This window comes from Zophobas morio, unplaced genomic scaffold (assembly GCF_036711695.1).
Source record: "Zophobas morio isolate AGI-343-1 ecotype UQ-CSIRO unplaced genomic scaffold, CSIRO_AGI_Zmor_V1 ptg000011l, whole genome shotgun sequence".
NCBI lineage: Eukaryota > Metazoa > Arthropoda > Insecta > Coleoptera > Tenebrionidae > Zophobas > Zophobas morio.
The window spans coordinates 19,656,676-19,684,561 of NW_026972116.1; the positions used below are offsets into that span (position 1 = coordinate 19,656,676).

General features: G+C 35.5%; 1 protein-coding gene across 4 annotated transcripts; it reads right to left on the reverse strand.

Annotated features, from left to right (window-relative positions):
• Positions 1–704: 704 nt before the first annotated feature.
• On the reverse strand, positions 705–26,454 carry LOC135127148 (uncharacterized). Of its 4 annotated transcripts, XM_064053496.1 has the most exons (19): positions 26,241–26,454; positions 21,471–21,653; positions 14,542–14,682; positions 14,371–14,406; positions 13,500–13,682; positions 13,303–13,446; positions 8,160–8,474; positions 7,793–8,107; positions 7,428–7,742; positions 6,724–7,368; positions 6,392–6,672; positions 5,728–5,950; positions 3,859–3,990; positions 3,486–3,809; positions 3,114–3,440; positions 2,876–2,983; positions 1,904–2,542; positions 1,535–1,858; positions 705–1,482 (listed from the first exon to the last, which is right to left on the reverse strand). In XM_064053496.1, the coding sequence occupies exons 1-19, from the start codon at positions 26,377–26,379 to the stop codon at positions 1,112–1,114; spliced, it is 5,145 nt and encodes a 1,714-aa protein (XP_063909566.1). In that variant the 5' UTR covers positions 26,380–26,454; the 3' UTR covers positions 705–1,111. The 4 variants fall into 4 exon arrangements, with proteins under 4 accessions (XP_063909566.1, XP_063909567.1, XP_063909569.1 ...); XM_064053497.1 differs by lacking the exon at positions 14,371–14,406; XM_064053499.1 differs by lacking the exon at positions 2,876–2,983.
• Positions 26,455–27,886: the final 1,432 nt, after the last annotated feature.

The window sequence follows — 27,886 nt, forward strand, 5'->3', positions numbered from 1 at the left end:
TTTGGTATTAATTCGAAATCAATGTTTCGGTTAAACTAGCAAAAGTTGTGCCATAAACGATATATACACACGCCCCACAAAAAGTGAAACACCCTGTATGCAATTTAAAATTGTTGCGTTTGTTTTAAGGCGTGTAATTGACCTGGAGCTGCGAGTTTCTTTTTTTGGAGCGAATTAACATTAATTTATGCAAAGATGTTACGCTAGGAACTAATAGTACTCCATTATACTAATCTTCGTTGAAAAAGTTAGAGTTTTGTACTTGTCTGCATTTTATTAAACGGGTGAATTGCCCTCACTGAAGGTTGAATGTTCAAGGTGAGTGCTTTAGCAAAAGAAACGTCACACGGACTGTGGTTGATCGTAACATGATGTGCACAGTGGGTTAATTATATAATAGTAAAATTACTAACAGACAGACGCCGACAGATAGACGGAAACGGGAAAGCGTTTCCTTAATTAAAAAAAAAAGAACGTACACAAAGTAAAATTACTGAATTAATGTAGGTGCAGTATTCTAACTAGTGAATTAATAATACTCACTGCTAACACCTGAAATCGTCTTCAAATTTGTAAGATTTGAAGGGGCCTTTAAATTTTCACATTTTGTGACAGGAATTTTGAAAACTACTGTTCGTTGTCAAAGCAAACTGCATTTTTAGTTTTTGTTAGGTTAAAACGTTTCAAATGAAAGCCAAATTACGTAAACTTACTTAAATTTATTTACAAGAGTATTTACAATGTTCACCTTAAAATAGATAACTACATTAATAATTTAAGTTTATCTATATTTCCTGTCCATAAATTCTCTTGGGAATGATTGTACAGTCGCTGTACATTATTATTATTACATTATCTAGATGAACATTTCACTGGTGATGTATCATGATTTTATTTGGTCCAGGATATGAGAATAACTTAATGGAGTCGATTAACATTAAGGGAATAGTTCACTTTAGTTCAATAGTAATAATAAAAAAAAACAAAATCAACGCTTTAACAAACAATCAACTTTATCTAAACGTTCCCTTCATACAAGGATGCTGATAATGATTGTATTTAACATCTCATTCCACTTTCACCCACTTTCGCACACCATTCGCACCAAAATTTAGGACTGCTTCGGATGAGGGACCACAGCTTGTGGTTGCGCTTTGAAACACTGCAGGAGGAAAGCCGTGTATATGACGAAAGCGATGCTGATGGCGAATAATGCGTACATAAAAATGTTCAGTTCTGGCTGCCTAAAGCGATTCTTTCGCATCCATTCCAAAACGTCGGCTTCGGAATGCATGTCCCCTCGGTATATGCTGGGAAAGCGCCTACGGAAGTAGACTATGGCAGGAAGATTAGTGACCCCCCATTTTCTGGCGTAACGCGGATCCGCCATCTTGACGAACGTTATGTCGAAGTTGTCGGTCTCGCTGTCGATGTTTTCGAGCCTTTCCATGATGACTTTGCTCTCTTCGGTATTGAGTTCGTCTGGAAGTTGTGTCATTGTTAATTGCACAAATTGGGTTGAATCATGACTTACAGAAGAAGACGGTCACGAACTCGTTCTCTTCCAACAATTTCTCCAACATTTTCTTGTTGACTTCTTCGATTTCGTTCTTGATTTCGAAAACGTCTTGGGAGGTTAGCCAGTCGAGGACTTTGTCCGACTGGGTTAAGTCGCCTTCGTACACCATGGGGGTTTTCTTGCGGAAATACATGAGAGCCGGGAGGTTGTGGAGACCTTGTTCAGCAGCGGCCTCAGCACTACAGATCTTGACAAAGTCGATTCCAAACATGTCTGCTTCCCCGTCGATTTCTTCCAAGTTTTCTAAAATTTCGTCGCACTCAGGACAATCTTCGTCATCTAGAAACACGAGTTAGATTGAATTAGGACAGTCGTGGTACTTACAAAAGAAGACGGCGAGAAAAGGCGATTCGTTGAGTAATCTTGTCAACATTCTCTCGTTAACGGATTCTATTTCGTCCGCTAGCTCTCTGTTATCGTCGTCGATCAGCCACTCGAGAACCGAATCTTCGTTCTGGAGGTCACCTTCGAACAACAGAGGGTTACCGTTTCTGAAGTAGACTAGTGCAGGGAATGTCTTGATGCTGTAGCGTTTTGCTAGTTGGGGATCCTGGATGCGGACCAACTGGATTCCGTAGACGTCACATTCGTCGTCGATTTTCTCCAAGTCTTCTAGGATTTGTTCGCAGATGTGACAGTTCTGTTTGTAGAAGTAAACAGCTAAGTATTGGGTGTCTTGGACTAAGTTTTCAAGCATCACTCGTGTGATTAGCTCGATTCTGTCTTCGGTCCGTTGTTGTATCAGCCATTGGAGCACTTCTTCCTCTTCTTCTAAGTCTCCTTCGAACACCCCGCCGACTCCCTCTTCGAAGTACATCAGGATTGGGAAATCCGTCGCTCCGTACTGTTCCGCGATCTTCAAATCCTGCGTTTTGACGAAGAGAATCCCGTGACGTTCGCAATCGTCGTCGATGTTCTCTAGTTCTTCCAGAATGTGGGCACACTGTTCGCACTCGTCGCTATCTGTGGTAAAGACATCGTGAGACCGCTTAAATTGGATTTAGTCTGGTGAACGGAAAGAAACGTGCGCTTAGTTTCGTTTCGTTCATGCTACAATAAGATCAAAAAATCTACAGTACCTAGGTTTTCTATTGTTAAAAGTTATCTAAGGAAACGAGGATTTTTGTGTACGGGTTTTTGAAAAAAAGTGGAAAACCAAAGTTCTGTGTGTAATTCAGTGTCATAGTGTTTATGGATGAAGAAACAGTCGTTGATCGTCGAAAGAAAGACTTGAGGAAAAGTGTCCCTGTATGTGGAAAAGCATATTCACAACACTCTACTACGGGAAAAAAGTACCGTCTTTATTCGTTTCGACTTCTTCCTCGGACGTAGTCCGCATTTTGTGAGTCTTCCTTCCTTGATGTTGCTCTTGTGTTTCGCACATATCACACAAAGTCTTGTTCCCTGCGCACATACATCCAGACGTAGAGATAATCAATTGCAACTAGTACTAGTAATCAGTTACTCTACACACATCGAGTTATCATTTCATTCTTAAGAAAGCGAACTAGCGCCAAACTGTTGCAGTACTTACAGAAATAAACCGCCAGTGCGGCTTCTTCTTCGATTAGTTTAACCAGCTCGCTCCCTTCGGTCGCTTCGATCACATCCCCAGAAGGATCCTTCTGGGTCATCATCCACTGCAAGATCTGCTGCTCGTCGTACAAATCCCCAGCGTAAATAACAGGCTCCCTGGACCCCAACTTGAAGAAAAGAATCGCAGGTAGCGCAAAAACCCCCAACTGCTTGGCCATTTGTTTATCGTCGATCTTGACAAAGTTGATCCCTGCTGCGTCCGCTTCGTCATCTATGTGTTCGCATTCCGCAAGAACCCTCGGGCACTGCTTGCAATCGTTGCTGTCTGAAAACGCACTTTAGACCAAGCGCAACCGAAATCCACACTTACAAATAAACACAGCCACGTAGTCGGACCGTTGTCGGATTTTCTCGAACATTTTTCGGTTGACGCGTTCGATGTGGTCCGTCAATTCCATGTTCTCCGGGTCCGTGAGCCAGTCTAAGATCTCCTCTTCGTCGTCGATGTCCCCGTCGTACTTAATCGGTTTGCCTTTGCGGAAGTACGTGATGCCTGGAGGGTCTCTGTAGCCGTACTTTTTGGCCATCAGGCGATCTCTCATTTTGACGATTTTGATTCCGTACTCTGCGGCTTCGTCATCGATCAGTTCCAGGTGTCTCAGAATTCGAGGACTGTCCGGATCTTCTTCTTTGTCTGTAATTTGGGTGTTAATTTTTGGCGCAAGAGTGGGGTTAGAGCATACAGAAAATAACTGCGAGGAATTCTTTCGTTCCAATGTATTTGAAGAGAGTGTCTCTGTCTATTTCTTGGATGCTTTCGTCCTCCTTTTGGTCCATCATCCATTCTAACACTTCGTTCTCGTCGAATAAGTTTCCTGGGAAAGGACGGTAGGTGTTTTAGTCGAGGGGCGTTGTCGAGGGAGGAGATAGTTATGGAATGGCTATAACGATAACTTACCGGTTATTGGCTATATGCGTACACTAAGCAGAATCTTTTATTAGGGCGTGTCGTTGCATTTAAACCATGGAATAACAGTAATAGAAAACAATTTATTATAACGTAAGATTTACATGTGTGATGTTATGTACATGCGAGGTGTTCGGCAGTGACTTTAGCGCTGACACCGATAAGATCACGTCCCCGAATGCAACTGGTCAATGCAAATACGTAGAGCCTTTTAACGATTCAAAAGTCAGGTGAATTCAGGGCATTGGTTATTCTACAGTGAACAGAATATACAGTCATGCGTTCAAAAATGCTACATCTAAACGATTTCTATATTTAAATGTTAATGTTCTAATAGTATTTACAGATGGTTCGATTAACAGTCTGAATAAGAGTTTTACAAAATGATTTACTTTTTCTTTCATTTTTTTTTTTTTGATAAAAACACAACAAATCACTCAAAAGCCTTAACAAGAGCAGAAAATAAAACAAAGTCAATAGAGTCGATGGTTCGCTTGAGAAAACAAAAGTCTGCGTCGAAGAGTTCACGCTTCACATGGAACATGTGTTGATTAGATTCCGCTACCTACCACCACCATATATATTTACCGGTCCCGAAAAAGCTCTTTTTTCCTTTTCCCTTTTCCGCTTTGACCGGCACGTTTTTCTCTTTGTTTTCCTTGTTAAGTTTGGTGGGATGGTTAGCCTTCGAAACGGGTTTCAACGGGGCAAGTTTCTCGGGTTTTTTACTTTCTTTAGGGACGGCTCGGGTGGTTTTAGTGGCTGGTTTAGCTCCTTTAGCGGCTATTTTTGCAAATTTGCTTCCTTGACTCGGTTTACTACTAGGACAGCATTGGTAGGGTTCGTAGGAAGGGTTGGGAAGCCGGCCTTTGCCCCCCATTCCGATGTAGAAGCAACCATCCCCTGCAGCAGGAAACATAATGTCAGAATTCACCCGAAATATAGAGAAAGTGGTTCATTATTAGGAGCATTTAGCTGTTAGTAACTTAAGGTACAAGGAGTGAGTCTGACACTATGTCCTGCATGCAGCATCAAAGGGAAACACATGCACAGACAAGGACACCCACTCCAGAAGCGATTACACCGTTCCAGGGCCTGCCGGATTCGGTCATCAACGCTCAACCTTCTCTTCCCGTTTACCTGAAAACATTCCCTTAACCAAATCATTTTGTACGCCAATATCGTCATCATCATCATCATCATCTTCGTCGCTATCGTCGTCGTCATCATCATCATCGTCGTCGTCGTCTTCATCATCATCATCGTCGTCGTCGTCGTAATCGTCGTCGTCGTCATCATCATCGTCATCCGAATCATCACCTAGGACATCATAGCAACATGCAGCCATCATGCAACACACACGCCCGCGACCGAAGCATAAGCCAATGTTTTGTTTTATTTTTTTATTTTTATAGTCGCGTTTCGATCATTTAATTGATTAACATTTAGAATTTAGAGAAAAATACAAGAGAAATTGTCTTACTTTTCTGGTTAACTAGCCATTCCAGAACTCTCTCCTCCTTTTCAAGATCACCTATAAAATAGGCACATTAATCATCCGACCGATCTACACACTACTTACGAAAAGGCTATAGGGATCCTGTTAACGAAATTATTTTGCACATTCAAACACAACTTTGCTTACCATCGTACATTATAGGCACTCCAGTTTCATAATAAACCAAAGCGGGAAAACTAAATATACCAATCTCTGATGCCAATTTCGAATCTTTTGATTTCACAAACTGAATACCGTGCTGATCTGTATCATCGTCAATATTCTCCAACTCTTCTAAAACTTCGTCGCAATCGTCACAATCGTCGGTGTAAAAGAGAACCGCCAAATGTTCCACATCACTGATGAGACCCTGTGGAACCAGTTTCAGTTTTAATAAATCACACTGTATTTACATCAGTAACTAAAATACACCAATCAAGCACAGCCGACACCGGGAAACCTGCGGGTAATAAAAATAATAGTGGTAATAATAACAGCCTTTATTGAGCAATCGTCTTCAAAAGTACAACTGATTAAATCTTCCCTAACTAAAACGAACTTACAATAACAATGATAAAAAGCAAATATAATTATAAACGTAGGAACACAATACAGCAAAAGAAACAGAACGGATCCACGTACAGAGCCTTGTGGAACGCCAGAAATAATAGACGAAGCAAAAATGATAAACGCATTTAACAAGTCATGGGTGTATTGGAACGCCCAAGCTGTCAGAAGCTTTGGACATTTGAAAAATGTTACGAGACTAACCTTTGACTTTAAGTCTCTTAAGTAACTTAGATTTATTTACCTGAAGTGTTTTCCTGTCGACACTCTCAATAACATCAGGGGCGGAATCGCGCAAGTTTAGAACCCAGTCGAGAATAGCCTCCTCGTGCATCAAATCTCCCGTGTAAATATCTCTGAATCTGTGCCTGTAAAACGCCAAGGCCGGAAGCGACGGCAAATCGTACTCTTTCTCTATTCCTTCGTCGGAAATCTTAACGAAATCTATATCTTTATCCTCACACTCGTCATCAATGTTTTCCAACTCCTGCAAGATCTTCTGGCACTTCTTGTCACCTTCTTTATCTGAAACAGACTCGTTAGACTGGTGTCGTTGGCGTAATTGTCAGTTTTTACAGAAGTATACCACAACATGGTCGTTCTCCGTCAAGATCTTATCCAACATCTTCGAATTTACCTCTTCGATGCGGTCAGGAATCTCCAGAGTGTCTTCGTCTGTAAGCCAAGCGAGAACCTCATCTTCGTCTTGGATGTCTCCAGAGTAAATCAAAGGTTCCTTGTTTCGGAAGAACACCAACTTCGGGAAAGTCTTAATTCCGTGCTTCTTCGCCAAACCCGCATCTTCAGTCGTCACGAAGATGATTCCAGTTTCGTCTAGCTCGTCGTCGATGTTTTCCAATTCTTCCAGAATGTCGTCGCATTTTTCGCCTTCTTCACAGTTCCCGCTGAAGTAAACCACCACATACTCGTGCTCTTGAATCAAGTCTTCAAGAATTTCATCAGTCACTTCTTCAATAGTGGCAGAGGTCTTCTGTTCGATCAACCATTGGAGAACTTCGTCTTCGTTCATCAGATCGCCCTCGTAGAGAGAAGGAATTTTGTCTTCGAAGTACACCAGAGTCGGGAGGTGGTCAATCCCGAATTCTTTGGCTTCGGCATCGTTGTCGATGCGCACTATCACGATCCCTTCTTTTTCCAAATCGTCGTCGATGTTCTCTAGCTCGTTCAAAACTCGAATGTCTTGCTTGTCATCTTTGTCATCTGGAATATCTCGCTTGGATTAAAGTTCCGCGTTTTGGCATACTTGGTGGCGTACTTACAGAATAGTACTGCAAGGTACTTCGTGTTGTCAATTAGGCGATCCATCATTTCGTCGGTGATGTCAGGGATTTCACTGTGGCGCTTTTGGTGCAGGAGCCACCCGAGAAGTTCGTCTTCTTTGAGCAGATCTCCCTCATACAGATGAGGAATTCTTTTTTCGAAAAACACCAAACTAGGAATGGCGTCAATTCCGTACTCCTTGGCTTCATTCGTGTCGTCGATCTTCACAAACGCGATGTGGTTTTGGTCGCACTCGTCGTCAATGTTTTCCAACTCCGCCAAGACCTTCTGACTTTTCTTCTGACCTTTGTCATCTGTACAAACACGACTTTGGCAATCGTCGAGAGACATCAGTGGTACTTACAAAACAGGACTGCTACGTGTTGCTTCTTATCGATAAGAAGATCCAGCATTTCGTCCGTGACGTCTTCGATCTCGTCGCTCTTGATCTGGTGCTCGAGCCACTTGAGAACCTTCTCCTCCTCCTCGAGATTCCCTTCATACAGCGTCGGTATTCCGTTTTCGAAATAGACCAAAGACGGAATTTTCTCGATCCCGTATTCTTGAGCTTCTTCGTCGTTATCAATTTTCACGAAAACGATTCCGAGCTGGTCGCATTCGTCGTCAATGTTTTCTAGTTCGTTGAGGACTCGCTGTGACTTCCTGTCATCTTCATTATCTGAAAAACTTCTATCAAACGAACGATTAGACGAAACCCCTTGGGGACGTACAAAACAGAACCGCCAGATTCTTTCCTTCGTTTATCAGCTTGTCGAGCATTTCATCAGTGACGTCCTCGATTTCGTCCTTCTCGAGTTGCTGCACTAACCACTCCAGGAACTCTTCTTCTTGCTCGAGGTCTCCGTCGTAGACATTCGGGATTCCCTTTTCGAAGTACACGATCGCGGGAAGGGTGTCTAGACCGTATTCTTCGGCTGCTGCACCGTCGTCGATCTTCACGAACTGAATTCCGTACTTGTCGCAGTCGTCGTCGATGTGTTCCAGTTCCTCGAGGGCTGCCATGGATTCTTCATCTCCGTGGTCGTCTGAACGAAAAATGGAATCATAAAAATACCATGTGAAGATAAGAGATACATTGGTAAAGAAAAGTGACGTTCAGGTCAAAGATAAGCCAATGAAGTAGTGTATAGTTCTGGCTGACTTTTAGGCGGGAAATTTGAATTGTTGCACATGCGTGGTGAGAAATTCAAAACCGGCTCTTGCGCGGGAAGTTCAAACTGACCAATTAAAAATATTTATTTTCTTTTAAATCATCGAGAGATCGAAAAATTAAAAATTGAAAAATCGTTAAATTGTAAAATTTAAAATTTAACAAAAATAGAAAAATCAAAAAATTGAAAATACGAAAAATCAAGAAATTGAACAATCAAAAAATCGTAATATCGAATTCTCGATAAATCCAAAAATGTAAAAATTGAAAAAATGGAAAAATAAAAAAATCGAAAAGTTGAAAAACCCAAAAGTCGAACAGTCGAAAGGTTGAGAACTCTGATCACCCAAAAATTGAGTAATCTAACTGTTAGAAATTCGAAAAATTGAAAAATAGAAAAATCGAAAAATTAAAATATCGAAAAATCCGAAAAATTCCCAAAATCTAAATGTGAATAATCGAGAAATCGAAAAATGAAGAACCAAAAAATTGAAGTATTAAAAATTCAAAAATAAGAAGAGCGAAACACTAAAAAATTGTAAAGTTGAAAAACTTAAAAATATAATAAAAATTGAAAAAACTCGAAGCATTGAAAAATAAAAAATTTGAAGAATCGTAAAACTGAAAAATCGAAAAATTGAAAAGTCGAAAAATCGAAAGATCAAAACATAAAAAATTGAAAGTTGTAAAACTGTAAAATTTAAAATTTTAAAAATCGAAAAATCAAAAAGAAAAATAAAAAAATCGTAACGTCGAATTGTCGATAAATTAAAAAATGTTAAAATTCAAAAGATGATAAACTAAAAAATTCGAAAAATTGAAAAATAGAAAAATCGAAAAATCGAAAAATTAAACCATCGAAAAATCGGGAGATTAAAAAATTTCCAAAATTGAAGTGTTGAAAAATTGAGAAATTGAAAATTTGAAAAATCAAGAAATCGGAAAATCGAAATTTTTTTTAAATCGGCAAACCGAGATGTCAGAACTATTAAAAATTGAAAATTAAGGAAAGCAAAACAAAACTGAAAAATCGGAAAATGCAATAAAAATTTGACAAATAGAAAAACTGAAAAATCGAGAAATTAAAATATTCCAAAACTTAGCAATCGGAAAATCGAAACATCGAGAAATCGAAAAATTAAAAGATCGAGAAATCAAGAAATCGAAAAGTTGAAAAGTCGAAAAAACGAAATATCGAGACACAAAAGTGACATAAAATCGAAGGATTAAAAATTGAAATATTGGAAAATATAAAATTCCAAAAAATCGAATAGTCGGGAAATTAAACAATCGAAAAACCTTACCATCGAAATTTCGAGAAATCCAGAAATCAAAAAAATGAAAATTTGAAAAATTCGAAAAATTCAAAAATTCGTAAAATTGAAAAACCGAAAAATGGAATACAATTGAAAATCTCAAAAATCGAAAAACTGACAAATCGAGAAATTAAAAAATCGTGAAACTGAAAAATAACAAAATTTAAAAATGTAAAAAAAAATCAACAAATGACAAACTGAAAAAGCGAAAATTTGAAGAATCGAAAAACTGGGAAATCGAGAAATTAAAAAATCCCAAAACAGAAATATCGAGAAATTGGGAAATCGACAGATTATAAAAACTTAGAAATCGGAAAACCGAAATATCGAAAAATCGAAGTGGGATAAAATCGAAAAATCGACGAATTAAAAATTGGAAAATTGGAAAATTAAACTATCGAAAAATCGAGAAATCGGAAAATTAAAAAATCCCAAAACTGAAATATCGAGAAATTGGGAAATTGAAAAATTATAAAAACAACATTAAAAGATCGGAAAATCAAAAAGTCAAAAAAACCAGAAATATCGAGAAAACGAAGTGGCATAAAATCGAAAAAGTGGAAAATCTAAAATTAAAACAATCGAACAGTCGGGAAATTAAACAATCGAAAAATCTTACCATCGAAATTTCGAGAAATCTAGAAATAGAAAAATTGAAAATTTGATAAAATGGAAAATTTAAAAAGTCATAAAACTGAAAAATCGGAAAATGTAATACAAATTTAACAAATGAAAAAGTTGAAAAATTGAAAATCTCAAGAATCGGAAAACTGAAAAATCGAGAAATTAAAAAATCGTAAAACTGAAAAATTAAAAAATCTAAAAATCTAAAAAAAATTAACAAATGACAAACTGAAAAAGCGAAAATCTGAAGAATCGAAAAACTGGGAAATCGGAAAATTATAAAAACAACATTAAAAGATCGAAAAATCAAAAAATCGAAAAGTTGACAAGTCAAAAAAACAAGAAATATCGAGAAATCGAAGTGGCATAAAATCGAAAAAGTGGAAAATCTAAAATTAAAAAAATTGAACAGTCGGGAAATTAAACGATCGAAAAATCTTACCATCGAAATTTCGAGAAATCTAGAAATAGAAAAATTGAAAATTTGATAAAATGGAAAAATTAAAAAGTCATAAAACTGAAAAATCGGAAAATGTAATACAAATTTAACAAATGAAAAAATTGAAAAATTGAAAATCTCAAAAATCGAAAAAATGACAAATCGAGAAATTAAAAAATCGTAAAACTGAAAAATTAAAAAAATTAAAAATGTAAAAAAAAATTAACAAATGACAAACTGAAAAAGCGAAAATCTGAAGAATCGAAAAACTGGGAAATCGGGAAATTAAAAAATCCCCAAACAGAAATATCGAGAAATTGGTAAAAAATATTGGAATTATAAAAACTTAAAAATCGGAAAACCGAAATATCGAAAAATCGAAGCGGGATAAAATAGAAAAATCGACGAATTAAAAATCCAGAAATTGAAAAATTCCCAAAACTGAAATGTTAAAAAATTGAGAAATTGAAAACTTGAAAAATCGAGAAATCGGAAGATCGAAAAATTTTTAAAATCAAAAAACCGGGAAATCAAACAATTGAAATATTAAAAATGAAAAAAATAAGGAAAGCGGAACATCAAAAAATCGTAAAATTGAAAAATTGAAAAATCAAAAAATGTTATAAAAATTTAACAAATGGAAAAATCGAAAAATCGAAAAATCGAAAATCTCAAGAATCCCAAAACTGAAATATCGAAAAATTGATAAATCGAGAAATTATAAAAACTTAGAAATCGGAAAATCGAAACATCGAGAAATCGAAACCTTAAAAAGTCGAGAAATCAAGAAATCGAAAAATTGAAAATTTGAAAAAATGGAAAAATTACAAAACTGTAAAACTGAAAAATATAAAAATCGAAAAATGTAATAAAAATTTAACAAATAAAAAATTGAAAAATCGAAAATCTGAAGAATCGAAAACTGAAAAATCGAGAAATTAAAAATTTTCGAAACTGAAATATTAGAAATCGGAAAATCGAAACATCAAAAAATTGAAAGATCGAGAAGTCGAAACATTAATAGATCGAGAAATCAAGAAATCGAAAAATTGAGAAGTTGAAAGACTGAAATATCAAGAAATCGAAGTGACATAAAATCGAAAAATAGAAGAATTAAAAATTGAAAAGTTGTAAAATTTAAAATATAAAAAAATCGAAAAACAAAAAAAGAATAAAAAAATCGGGAAATTGAACAAAATTTGACAATAATCAGTCCAGTAATTTCGGATATTATCTGTCGAATAAAAATCGACACAGACGGCGGGCGGACAGACAGACAGACAGACAGACAGATGGACAAATAGTCGGATACTGGGGACCTATTTTTTGTACTGATTGGACAATGAAACGTCGAGAAAAAGTGAAAGTAGCCAGTCGCCCGATGGACTGGAATGTAATAGTAATGAATATTTTTGTTCATAATAAATGATGAAAACATACTTTCACAGGGTGTTTCACTTGATAACTTTTTTATTTACAAAAAATAAACTTCTGAAGCAACGTATTATTTATTTTATCTAACAGGGCGCCAGGCAAGAAGCCTTCGTGTTAGTCCTTTTTAAATGTTAAAAAGTATCCAAACATTCTACGCATGTGCACGTTTGAATTTGGCGGATGTGTCCCTAAAGTTACACTTTGGCACTCTTTAACGTAAATACATAAACAAATTAGGTTTCTGTGATTTGTCTAATTTAATTATTTATCAGAAACACATAGCAAAATTTTTTTCTATAATAAATATAGACACACATTTGGAAATATATAATTAAATATGGCGCCAACAACTGTCTAATGCATAAAAGAGTATCCACATATGAAATTAGAAAAAAATGGTAGAACAAAATTATCGTCAAAAAGTATATTACAACAAAAACAAGTCTAAAATAAGCGCAACAGAACGAAAAAACGTATATCGTGAAGTTACAGATTTTTATAAAGGAGTATGTCGATATATTAAATTCATGTTTAGCACATTTCTCTTGTAATAATATAATAATGCATTTCCAAGGATTACTGAAAGACTTTTCAATTGCAATGTGTTTCAAAAAATTATATTAAATAAATGCGTGTATGCAACCAGTTATACACGCAATCGATCCACACCTGTGAATTTTTAAAAGGTTTCGTTCGATGTTAAAAAATGATGATCGAGGATGTAGTTTGATGTGTCCGCAAGTCGATCATGAAACTATGAGAATCGTTCTAACCCAAACCACACATAAACTGTTAACAATAGATTTAAGTCAAGAGAAACAAAATTTTATAAAATGTACCACTAGAATAGAAATCAAATATCAAAATCTGACTATTTCCAAGAAACTTACAAAAGAGTACTGCCAGGTGATCCACGCTCTGGATAAGCGTCGACAGCGTTTTCAACGTTACGTCTTCAATGATGTCATCTTCATCCCCAGTGCTCTTATGCTGGACAAGCCACTCTAAAACGTCTTCTTCTCGGGTGAGTTCGCCTACAATTCCAGAGTTATTTTTGCAACCACTACAATTCAAATAAGATTCAAACCTTCATAGATGATGGGAATTTGATGTCTGTAATAAACCAGCGCCGGTAGAGGCTCGAGATTGTACTCTTCGGCCAGATTCTCGTCGTTAATCTTCACAAACCCGATTCCTAACTGATCCGCTTCGTCGTCAATATTTTCCAACTCCATCAGAACTTTGGAGCATTTTTTGCACTCTGGTTTATCTACACAGAAATAAGCATCACAAACGGCTTTGTTGCGAGGGCGCAGAAATACAACTTGAACTCTAATTAAAGACTCGGGGGTCGGTTCAAGTCGTACGGGTTTAAATTTGGCGGATATTGTTATGAACAGATGCCAATCAGCTGCCAGACCACGGAGTAGAAATTTGAGTTGCATTTCTTAATTACACCCGCTATTAGAAAATGGGGCAACGGAACCATGACACAAAAAGGCTCGAGTGGTCTAATTAATCGCTAGAATTATGTATAAATTATTTGGCAAAGATCAAGGGTCACAGTTCCCGAGAGCTTGCGTGAAATTTGGATAACGAAAATAAAATGGTTTTTGGATTCGCTCTCGGGAAGACATGCAAGCTGTACTGCTTAAGTTACTGGGGATTAATCAGATGACGATGATTTGGGGCAAACGTCTACTTGGGGCTGAGAAAATTCTGAGTACGTGGGGGTTATTTTTATAAAGTTATAAAATAATATAAAGCGGTGCTGGAAGACGAAGACGCATGCGTAGTGCTGTAAATATTGCAAAACATCGTCTGCAACTGAATCATTCCACTTTCGGTTTCAAATAATTGAGGAATATTTGAAATCAGATTTTGGGTGTCGTAATGAGTCAGGTGTAGACTTGACGGTTCCTTTTTTTAGAGAGACAACCAGGGAAACGTATACTTACTGACTCCTTTATGGGAACACGTACTTGCATCAGGACCTGTACATCACACACTTGATAAAAAAGTGGTTGTATAACATTCACAAATAGATATTTTTCCCAAAGGACAATGTTAATACAAGAGGAAGACTGAGTTCGTGTCGTACTGATTTCGAAAAATTTAAATTCACTTACAGAATAGCACGGCTACAAAATCTGTTTCTTGGACTATTTTGTCCAGAATTCTCGCATTCACTTCTTCGATGCGATCCGGCAGGTCCATCGCCTCCAAGCTCGTCAAGAAATCCAAAACGTTCTCTTCGTCCATAAGGTCTCCTGAAAGCAGTATCAGGTTTCACGATCGACTTCTCCTTATTTTTAGATGCACAAAATTTGGAGATATTTTGAATGTGTGTTAAATTATTTTTAGCAACATGTAATTTCCATGCTGAATTCATGACCCAAGTCCAAGTGAGAGAGAACTAGCCAGAAGGCTATTTATATCTAAAACAGTTTTAATGTCTGAAATTTTCATCCGATCTATCGCTTACTTATATATAACTAGCACTGATTACTTGATTGGATTATAAATAACCGCCCGTTGCTAATTTTCGAATTTTCGATTAGTTCGTGGAATCGATCAAGAACTTATTTTTAGCACGAACAATGACCAGACGGTTCTCGAGTGCCGAAAATTTGAGCTCTGATGATCGAAAAATAAACATCTGAGGCCGTAAATCGATTAATTGTGTTCGTGAAGAGGATTTCAGCTGGTTTTCGAGTACGTTGTGCTTTTTGGTGCTCGTATAAAGTTAAAAGTGGAGCTGTATCCATCAACTTATCGGATTAATGATAATACGAAAAGTTTATTATAAACATGGCAGTATTTGAGGAATTTCGCCACTGTAAAATAGAATTCTTGGCAAAAACGTTTGTTGCTAAAGTGATTTCATTATATCTACTATTACTGAAGTTTTGTAATCTTGCAACAAAACAGTAGAATAAATTACACGAGTTAGACTCGACTTTTTCCAAAAGAATCGTTCTCAGCAAATGTTTTCTTAAAACTGTCTTGAATAAGCCTTGATTATTTTTAACTATAGACGGTGCCACCATGCGTCACCGCTTGGAAAATGAACAACAATGAATGTATGAATCGCGACGAATTATGTAAGATAGGAGGCAACTTGAAAGTTTAAATCCTTTTTAAGGAGTCGTTGGTAACAATAATTCGGTTTTTACTAATTAAAATTTAAACAAACACCCATTGTACTCTCATTTTTTTGTTCTAATTGTTTATTGTGTTGGTTGTGTCAATATTGAGACATTTCATTAAAAATACATGTTTGTCTTCTTGAAAATTTAATAACATCTTTTTTTTTTACAAAGTTTTACAAAGTTCTAATTAAAAAACAACCGTTGGTGTTTGTTTTGACTTTGTATTTTAACGACCATGACGATTGTTTTTTTGAAGAGCAAATTTATTTTACGTTGTTTGCGTCAACCCAAAAGAGGCAAATTTAAACAATTTTAATATTATTAAACAAATTACTCACAGCAGGCGTTGGAATATCATTTGACACAAACGGCATGTCTATTCTTATAACATATGTCAGGTTGTTATAAGAACAGACATGCCGTTTGTGTCAAATGAAATTCCAACGCCTTCTCTAAGTGATTTTTCATTTGAATACTCACTACACTTTCATCAAAAAGTAATTGTCACGAGTTCAGAATAAATAATAATTAATTCACAACTGCAAAAATTCTCTTCACCATAGTACTATGGTTTTTTATTACCACACATGGACTATAAATGCATTATTACATATGACCGCTAATCGACTAATTTGTGTAACCAAATTACCTACAAACTTTTATCTACGACTTCAAAACTTATTTAAAAAGCAGTTAAAATAAATGAAAAAGGCTTTTGTTTGTTTAAAATAACGTTTGCGGAACTACTTTATATCGTTTGTAAGTAAAGTTATACCAATTTATATCACTACCTACTGATGGAAAAATTACTTTGAAAGCTCGAATTTTCTTTAAAATAGCCTCTTTTGTAAACTCTGGGAAATATTTGATCAATGAAAAGAGTATTCGTATAAAATACATCGTTCTCGATTACAATAATATTTTTGGTGTAGTTGAAAGAGTACATTGTATATTTATTTTGAACACGATACGGTAAAAAGTGCATTTTCGCTATTAGACTATTCCCATGGCAACGATGTCATGACGTCATATTTAATGTCAAGATTGTCATAGCAAACTTTTCTCAGAATTGTTGTTTTGGCACTTTCAATTTATCAAAGGTGCACAGTTGAACATTTAAAATGTGATATAAGTGATATAATAAAAATAAAACTTACGACTTTGGTTAACAAAGTAGTTGCGGAAACACTCAGATAGTTTGTCGAAATTTTGGTGTTGTGGATGGATGAAAAATTGAAAATGTTGAGAATAAAAACTATTCGTTTTTCGAAAGTGTCAAATGTAACAGTTAATGAATTATGAATAATTAAATTTATTATACAGAGTGACTATTAATGTATGTGATGTTTTTTTGTCAGGTTGGCAACATTTAAAATCTTATTATGGCAGACCTGATGGCCAAAATGTCATTTATGACACCAAGTTAATAGCTGCCAACGTGTCAATCAATCAACACTGACAACTGTGAATTGACATACTGGTATGGTTGCCAATAATTCAGAATTGCCAACATAAAAATTTGCTTCAGTTAATAATAGTCTCCTGTATTTTCAATTTTTTTTTAAATGGCAATACACATTATTGCGGACGAAATTGTTTAATATATATTTCTATCACAGCGTGATCAACAAGTAATGTTTGAGTTGTAAATACCAGATGACTGTTAATGATTGAAAAAAAAAATTGTGTTGGCAATTCTGAATTATTGAATGTTATTATGTCAGTTCATAATTGCCAACTTTGACAGTAACGCGCTTAACACGCCTTACAAACGTGATGAAAAGATGATTTTATTTTGTCAATCAGGTATACCATAAAATTTGAAATATGTTGCAAACCTGACAAATAAAATCATAATCATTAATAGTCACTTGATAACCAACTCTGGCAGGATATTCTTGTGCTGTTATTACCAAACGTGATTCAAATGTGTCGCGTTATGTCACTTTTTAGCGCCCAAGAAAGTTTGGTTACAACATTTTAATAACAATCAGAAGCAAATTTTGACTTAAATCAAATGTCACTATGTCAGTTTTGACAACAGGAAGTAAGCTAGAGTAACAGATCTACCAACTGCAAGAAAAGTTCATTGATAGTACTTGTTGATCAAGCTGTAGAAGAAAAGCTCAGATTTCCATAATGTATGAGATCAAAGATGTAAACTTTGGTGATACTTTAGTAAAAAGTTGGTCGAAAGTTGTTTCGACAGAACTTCCCTCGCTCTTCAAGTACTATGAAACATATCCAGCGTTTTCGAAAAATGATAAAATTTGATTTTGTGGATTTTATTTTTTTATGTGAACTCCTATAAGTTGAAATAAATATATATGTAAAGCGTATGTTTCAAATGGGTTTTTACTTTACAAAATTTTGTGACGACGTCATCAACATTTTTGCAAACACACGTATATATTTCGATTTAAACAATAAAATAAATTGACTCATTCATTGATTTTTATGAATCACCTGTATAAGAAATTTAAAACTTTTAATGCAATCACAAGTATAGATTCATTATATTTTGCACATTTTGGATAGGATTTATTCGGCAAATTTTGAGATGACGTAATCAATTTTTTGGGAGGGGATAAATGAACAAATTTTGCTTAACGATTTATCATGATTACGATAACGTTAAAATATTATTCATTTCAGAACAATCGGTTTTGCACTTTCACAGTTATATTGCAAAATATTGTTATTCAGTTTTGAATTTTTTTCAAATATTCTGGATGTCTAAGGTGAAAATTCGACACGGATTCATACACCACAAGTGCCGGACTATCTTATTTCATATGATTAAAAAAACCTTTTATTATAAGTTTTGCAGATGACGTCATCCTATTAGCGTTTAACCATCTACATACAAAATGTGACAACAATCGGTGCAGTAGTTTCGGAGATTACTTGTCTAACAAAAATGGATACAGACAAACAGACAGACAAATAGACAGACAGACAGATGGAAAGGAGAGACCACTTTTTTCGTATTATAGAGGTCATGACAGGTCGAGAAAATATGAAAGTGGCAATTCGGCCGATGGACTCGATGACAATACTTCCTTAGCTTAGGCTCGGGAAAAATTAAGCTGTATTAAGCTTTATGTATACAGAGTGTCCCATTTAAAACTCGGCGGCCTTATATCTTAAGAACGGACAAAGGTATTGAAATTCTGTAAACGCCATTAATTTTAGCTTGAAAGGGAAAGCTCAATTTAGTACATCAAATATGACGTATATATTTTTAAGGGATTTTAATATAATGATATACAACAATTACATTTTTTTTTCATATTTAGATGATGAAAAATAAATAAATTTTATGAACATAAAAAAATGAAAGTTGAGTGAAATAAAGATGTCTCACCATTTTCCGACAGCTCGAACATGACGTCATTTGTGTGTCATATTTGCAATGTACTAAATTAAATCCCCTTCAAACTAAAAATAATGGCCTTTGCAGAATTGCAATATCTCCATCTGTTCTCAAGATATAAGGCCGCCGAATTTTAACTGGGACACCTTGTATGGTAAAAAAATGCATATGGCAAGAGTTTTATTTACTGTATGAAATTATTGCTGAAAATTAATCACAAGAATAAACTTGAGAGAAAAGTAATAATAAGTACTAATGTTTTCCTATTTTAAACGAGTCGGTATCTTCCAATTTCTTTCAGATTCCCTTATATTTTTTCACATTCTCTCAAATTCCTTTAGATTCTTTCCGAATTTCCGAATTTCTCTCAAATTATCTCCGATTCCCTCAAATTCCTCTCGATTCTTTCAGATGCTTTCAGAGTTTTTTCATTTTCTTCTGAATGTCTCTTTCAAAATCTTTCGAAATTTTTCAGATGCTTTCAAAGACACCGTCAGGAATCCTCAAGATTCTTTCAAATGTTTCCAATATATTCAGATCATTTTAGATTCTTACAGATCCTTTCAGATATCTGCAGATTCTTTAAAATCTTTCCAAATTCCTCCAGTTTTTTTTATTGTCTTTGATTTTTCTAAATTCTTCAAAATTCCTCAAAAGTTCGCTTAGATTCTCGCAAGTTTACCATTTTAGAGATGTTTAAGTTTCTTGTTGTCGAAATAAGTATGCACATATTAAGAAAAAAAAAGACACAATGTAGCCCCGCCCACCCACCCTATCTCAATTGTGATGATTTTTTTATTCATCGTGAGCCAAGAAGGAGGAGCTTAACTGCAAAATCCTTATTTCTCTACGAGAAATTAAAAACATGTTTTTCTAAATTGTTCGAAATTCCTCAAAACTCGCTGAGATTCTCACAGGTTTCCTCAAATTCCTTCCAATTCCTTCCGAATCTTTCAATTTCTTTCAGATTCCCTGAAATTTTTTCACATTCTCTCAAATTCCTTTAGATTCTTTCCGAATTTCCGAATTTCTCTCAAATTTTCTCCGATTCCCTCAAATTCCTCTCGATTCTTTCAGATGCTTTCAAATTTTTTCATTTTCTTCTGAATGTTTCTTTCAGACTCTTTCAATTTTTTTATTCTTTCGGATTATTCCGGATGTTTTCGATGCTTCCAGATTGTTTCAGATTTTTTCGAAATTTTTCAGATGCTTTCAAAGACACCAGAATTCTTTTAAATTTTTCAATAATATTCAGATCATTTCAGATTCTTACAGATCCTTTCAGATATCTGCAGATTCTTTGAAATCCTTCCAAATTCCTCCAGTTTTTTTATTCCCTTTGATTTTTTTTAAATTCTTCAAAATTCCTCAAAAGTTCGCTTAGATTCTCACAAGTTTACCATTTTAGAAATGTTTAAGTTTCTTGTTGTCGAAATAAGTCTACACATATTAAGAAAAAAAAGGCAAAATGTAGTACATACATTCTTATATTTTGTGTTTTTTCAGATTTTATTATTTTATTGTTCTTACAGTATACTGTTTAGTTCAAAAATATTTTTTATAGTTGTAATTGAATTTTGAGAGCCTAATGCCACAAAAAGGAAATTCATTTGGTAGTAAATAGTTATTAGTTATTAAAATACGTTCATTATGAAGGGTCTATTCGATATATTTATTACTCCATATTATATTCTGTATAGAATTCCCGAACAGATGCAGTAATCAACTCTAAGCATAATAATTAACTAAACGGATTCAAGACACCTATTTTCTAACCAATAGGAACAGTCGGTTTGTTGTTTATGTGTTGATTAGGCACTTATATCACTACGCCCAGTATAGTTTGTTCTTTAAAGTTGTTAATCTTATCTCAGTATCTTTATCATAGAGATTTTGGAATTGTGGTAGGTACTTTACGTTATCATCAGTTAATTATTGTAGAGCAAGTCAGGAATTAATAAATTGAATAGATATGACATCTGGAAAGATTCCATAAGATAGAACGAAATTCTTAATATTGTATTAAATTTTGCAAGAAAAGTACAAACTTTTCCTTGTGTCATTGAAAAAACGTTGTAATATTCTATCTAGCACACACGTTGAAATAACGTTGATTTACGACGTTGCCACATCGTATATTTATGAAAGTAAATTTCAATGACTAACAGCTCAAAGGAAAATATTGTTTTAACGTCTACAACGTTCAAGCAATGTTAGTTCCACAAAAGTTGTTCATCACACAGCAGTTAAAAAATTGAAGTTAAAAAAACAAATGTTCGAAAATAAGTAAACCAATTCGCTATATGTTAACACGTGTCGAGTTAAATCAAATCCTGGCTTGAAACCCATCTTCCACTTCACCAGCCCCTGATTGATGCCTCTACCGTCACAGATAATTCCAGCCACCGACAAAAAGTGCACTAAATGCAAAAAAAGCCCCTTCCACCGAATGCGCACATTTCCATGGCGGTATTTATAGCAAAACCAACAAGCATCTCCTGAGCAAATAAACACCAAACGAAAGCCCTACCTTCGTAAATGATCGGCTGCTTTTCTCTAAAATAGGTAAGTGCAGGAAATTTGGTGATGCCATAGTGTTTGGCCAGTCGTTTATCGTTAATCTTGACGAAGTCCACTCCGAACGAGTCCGTGTCGTCGTCGATTTGCTCCAACTCTTGCAGCACCCGGTCGCACGTGGTGCAGCTGCGAGCATCTGCAACAGAAAATTCCACGTGCCGTGAAAACGATACTCCTCGTTCCAATTTTCGCAAAAACAATACACCTCCGGATTAAACACGGGTTTGTGAATAATGAAACTGCATTTCAAATGTATGCCAACATATTAATTTAAATTTTGAGTGAAGGTCGCACTTTTGGCACCGTGCCACGGTATTGCCCACCTGAGTTTTATACGCGGAAGCCGATTTTCGATATTCCGGAGCGAGATATTCGGGAGGGGCTAAATTTAGAGTGATATAGTGAGTACCGGAAGCAGAGGGCCATGCGGAAAGTGTGACGCGAGTGGGAAGAAATAAGGGAAAATTTCGTTGTGGTCCATGGCGACAGAGCTATCTTAATTAGAGAATACCAGAGAGGCTACAGCTTGAGGCATTGTGACCTTTATGAGAGAGTATTTGTAGACGAAAATTGCACTCACTGCAAAGTAAAAATGACTATTAACTATAGATTTTTTGCATTCTTAATTAATGACAATGTCTCAAGAATCACTCAAGTTGTTTTTTTTTAGTATTTAGTCTTGTGTTAAGGAAAGTCTATTCAACCTCTAACGTTCTGTCAGAGAGTGAAGTGAGCTGTATTAAATTACATGGCTTCTGAAATTCCTTCACCAAGAGAAGCAAATCCTAGGACATATGTTACTTCCAAGAAGGAATATTGAGAGTCCTAAAAAAGGTCTATTATCCCACATCTTAAAACGAAAGATAATTCAATTCTTGACTTTCAAGGAGCTTTCAGGGAGCGAAGTGAGCTACATTAGGGTATTTCTAATCAGTTTACCCATGTTCTGTGGTCATTAAATGAACTGTACTATCTTATCAAAATCTCAAAGAAATCCATTATGTAAGAATGAGAGAAAATGGCAGCGTAGCTGATGAAGACCTTTAATGTAGAGTTATTTCTGATGTTCCAAGGTTTAGCCAAAAGCTTTTGAATGAATATTATTCTTTTGGTCCCTTTTTTTCTAAAATATAATTTATAATCTCTAATTATTGTCATAATGAGATTTTTTTTAATTCTCTATACAAAAATTAAATAATTGGTTAAGGGTACGAAATTTAAAATCACCATCATCAAATGCTGGATTATACTGTTTTGCTATATTTACGACTGAAAAAATATATTATTTCCGGTGAAATCTGGCAGAGAACATTTTGGAACGAACAGCGGATTATTTTTTAGATCCGAGGATTTTTTTGTGTCGAAACTAACGTCAAAAAAAAGCAAAATTGGGGAAAAATCATTGTCTGCTGTTTATGAGAACTTTTAATTTACTGTACATTAAAATTAAACTACTTCTACATGTCCGACTCTCCCCTAGTATTATATCAAAGTTAATTAATGTAAAATACGAACCAAATCAAACTCCTTTTTTACATTTTTGAAATCTTCTATCTTCAAAGTTCAAAGTAAACATAAAAATGCACAATTTTTTTTCAAAATTCCGGTGATTGACAAGTGTTTTTTGCTTTTATTTATTTATTTAAGTTAAACGATGCTCGAAATTTTAATAAAATCCTATCCAAATCCCTCAAATTGACGGATGTAAACTTTCTTGTTTCAAAGTTACTTCATGATTTTCGTTCATTGTTTTGCATAAAATAGTTCTAGGCAAAAAATTAAGCAAAATAACGATGTAACACTTAAATTATAACACTGAACGTTGGCACAAAATCAGATTCAACAGGATTGGGATACAGAGGATGCGTCACTAGGAGCGCGGTGCTCGATATCTCACTAATTTTAACTATACAGAGTGTTCTGTTTTAAGGTGTGACACACAACTTAGCTTTTTTAATGAATCACCCTGTATATTTTTACATATTCTCATTAGCCTCTTTGTAGACTTTGTAACTACAGTTTGTTTTTGAAATTTCGATGCGACGTTGCCACGTTATTCCAATTTTCTTGAATTTTTTTTGGCAATGGAAGGGTCCACAAATCGTAATAGGCGTATTTTGTAAGTGTTTTATAAGTTTCAAATATCAATATTTCAGTTTTTTCAAATAGAACACCCTGTATTTTACTCTACTTTTGTTCTCATTCTTCTACTATTAAAAAACAGGAAATACTTCATGCAAAAGAAGGAGGATACAAAATAGGATGTATCCGAAAAAACGGAAATATCCATATTTGAAAACTGCAATAGTTAAAAAAATATTATAAACACTTTGTACATGAAAATTTCATTTCAGTTATGCCATAACAAAACACGTATTTTTATTTGTTTCTCCACAAAATATTGTTGCACAGATGTTAAAAATAACTCCAGTGAGATTTTTTTGCTAAAAAATTTCAAGAAAATTGGAATAACGTGGCAACGTCGCATAGATATTTCAAAAATAAACTGTAGTTGCAAAGTCTAAGAAGGAGCCAATCAATCTATGCAAAAAATATAGGATGTTTCATTAAAAACCTCACCCTGGATAATAACTGCAAGTTGCAACAGTATATTATTGTACAACATATACAGAGTGTTTGTGAATAGCGTCACGTCAAAAGCTTCTGCCGCCTTGTCAAAATAAGAACAAGAATTACAGGCAAATGATTAAGTCGAGCTTTTATGCTATTTTAGAAGTAGTAAATATCAGTTTAAGGGTGAGCGGCACTATAAATAAATTAAATTCCTCAGTGTGTGTTAATTTTGTCATCAAGTGACACACGAAAATAAAAGCTGATCTCATACATTGTTATTAACTTTCAACATGAATAAGTTAGAAGGCTCTTATAAATAAAACTGCACGCACTATATATAATTTTGAAAGAAATGGCAACAATACGGATGTAATTTTTAATTAAAGTAGTAACCTTAATCGTATCCAAGTGACATTAAATGGTAACTTTTAATGTCAAAATAACTGAAAAATGTTAGTGACCATAATTTTATGGCACAATCATTTGTAGATATATTTTCCTGTTTAAAATAGTACTTCACCACGCTACACTATATTTTCATTAATTCATTATTAAACCAACAAAACGACGGTATATAAAATAATGTTTTTAAAAATTTTATCTAAAAATACTTACTCGCGGCTGAGTACATCTAAACAATTTATAGAACAGGAATGGTTTACACGAAATGCTGATGGTGGAACTGACACATTAATGACGGTGACGTTTTTGACTACTAATACCATATGATTGGAAAAGTCATCTAGTAGGCCATGAAATTTATTTTTCAAATAATGATGTTGGCATTGCCCCCATTTGACACTTTATTTGACAGTTATTTGACCGTAACTGTCAATGAACACGGAGCGCGTTGGTGTCGCCAACAGTATTTTTTTAAAGTTAAATTTCAAAGGTTGCTAGACAAGTTTTTTTCTCGATCATATGGTACGCATTATTATTAGCGAAAGGTTTTACAGAAAATGTTAATGGAATTTAGTCAATTTTGCAATGGGGCTTCAATTCAGTCATCAATTCCAATTCCAATATTCAGATAAAAAAGAATAATCGAATCAAAGAAAGTATGTCATAGAAGAACGTGAGGGCTAGAATTTTTATGTTGACATAAAACTTTTTTAATTTCAATTGTTTGAGCTCTGGATTTAATAATAAATATAATAGTAAAAGTTTATTTCTTAGTCTTCTTTGGTTTTTCGTTAATTATAGCTACTGTTAAACTAATGGATCAACAGCTGATGCATCTACATTGAATGGGGGCCGAGTATAAAGTATCTTTATGATTTAAATTTGAACATTCCTCGTAAAAGTTCCATTTCGTCAGGATCTGCAATAATAAGCGACACTGTTAAAATGTAGACACAAATTGTGTTAGTTGGAAATGTGTAATAAACACGGCGTCTGAAGGCCTTCAAGAAATTCCTTTCATAATTTAGATCTCAATGAAAGATAAAGTAAGGCCAGTCGATAAAAATGTTGGTTGTTTTTAAAAAATATCTTTTGATCCTTGCGATTTATTGTGATTTGAACAAGTCTGTTGTTTTTGCAAGTTTGATCGGTTATAAATAGTACGCATGTCTGTCTAAACCCGAACTTCACGCTGCTCTTTTCTCGAATCACAATGGGATCAAAACAACGGAATTTTGTGGGTAGGTCCGCACACCTACGTCTATTTCAAAATTTTCAAGTGAAGTCAAAATCCTGAAATAAAAATTCTAAAAATACGCCCTCTGTTGTCTTGTGAAATATTTCCAACTAGCCACCAACCAGCCACGGTCCCACAAAAATAAATCGTCCCAAAAAAGCGGAAATAGCGAATTTCGCCCCAGCGCTGGAACTGGATCAGCAGGTGCCGGTGGTGGTGTCGAACGCGAAACGGTGCGAATCGTTCTGAGCCCAATTTTAGCCCATCCGTGCTCCTATTTATAATGGCTTCATTATGCAGGTTGTATTTATTTTTACGGCCGGCAAAGAGTTTTAGGTTGCATCACTTGTGCGGGAGGATGTCCGCCGCAGTGGACGTCCAGCAGGACACTGAGGCGCGCCAAATCGGGATATGGCACGTCCTCTCCCGGACCGACACTCTACACTCACTGTCCGTCGGCTACGCGCACCATCACCCGCTACGTGGGGCGGTTAACAGGGGGCTACTTACACCAAAACACGGCCACAAAGTCCTTTTCTGCTAACACGCGCTCCAGCTGCTTGGCCGTGACCTCCTCGATGACGGGCTCCTGGGTCGACGGGACGCGCTTGGCCGTCGCCAAAGCCACGAGCAGCAGCCACCACCACATGCTGCCGTCCACTGAGCGCCGGCCGAGGCGTCGCGGCGCTGCTAGCCCCACCACGACGGCGACGCTGCCGAAGGATGGACGCGCCAGACGCGACCTGGCGCCGCGGAACGGAGCCTCGGGGAGGGATCTTCGCGCTTCGGAGGGGCCGACGGGGCTAGACAAACGGCATTCAGGCAAGCCGTCTGGTAGACGCTTGCTCTCAAAAATAGTTAACATTATGTAACGTCTTAAAATTCTTGAACATTAAATTCATTTATTCGTTCCCCTTCGAAAAATTTGTTTTTAGTTACCTAACAGTTAGTTACTTTTTCAAACTACCGATCGATTTCTTAGAAAATTTAAACCCCACCTACCTATAGTTCAATCACCCTATTTAATTAATTATTATTAACTTTACTTGGGTAAGTTAACCTTTTAAAATGATATACTTTTGAATACCCAAATTTACAGTTTATTTCGCAACAAGTCAGGTCTGGACAGGTTGGGTCAGGACAGAACAGCCGATCAAGACAAGTTAGGTTAGGTTCCGTCAGGTCAAGACAGGACAGGTCAGATCAGGTCAGGACAAGTAGGTTAAGTCAGGTCAAGACAGATTTATTTCGCAACAAGTCAGGTATGGACAGGCTGGGTCAGGATTTGACAAGTCAGGTTACGTTAGATAAGATAGGACAAGTCAGGACAAGTTGGTTAGGTCAGGTCAGGATAGAACAGGTCAGGTCAGGACAAGTCATGCTAGGTTAAGTCAGATCAGGACAGGTCAGGTCATTAAGAAATGAAAGTTGAGTGAAAAAAAAGCACTGACACATTATTTTACAATCAACAAGATCTGTTTGAAAAGCAGTTCTAAGTCTACACGTACTAAGAGAAAAAGGCAAAATGTAATACCGCCCACCCGCCCTATCTCAATTGTGATAATTTTTTTTTTAATCGTCGAGAGCCAAAGGAGCGGAATTTAAGACATTTTTTTGAGTATCGTGTTATTAAAGAATCCTATGACTATTAAGGAAAAATTAAAGCCTACCCATGCCTGCCCTTATCTAAATAGTAATGAAGTTTTCATTCGTTGGTAGACTTAGGAGCGGAGCCTAATTGCAAAATCCATACTTCCCTACAAAAATTTACCATTTTAAACCTATTTTGAGTTTCTAACAATAAAAAAATCATCACAATTGAGATGGGGTGGGTGGGCGGGGTTTATATTTAGTCTTTTTTTCTTAATATACATAGTATTCTTTGAACAACACGATACTCAAAAACATGTTTTCAATTTCTTGGAAAGAAATAAGTATTTTGCAGTTAAGATCTGTCCCCTTGGTTCACGGCGAATAAAAAAAATTCATCACAATTGAGATCGGGCGGGTGGGCGGGCTTTCATTTTGTCTTTTTGTTTTAATATGTGTAAACTTTTTTTCACAACATGAAACTTAAAACATGGTTAAAATGGAAAATTTGTTGGCTGTACCCATGCCTGAATATAGTTTGTAATGTATAAACCTCATGAAAATTT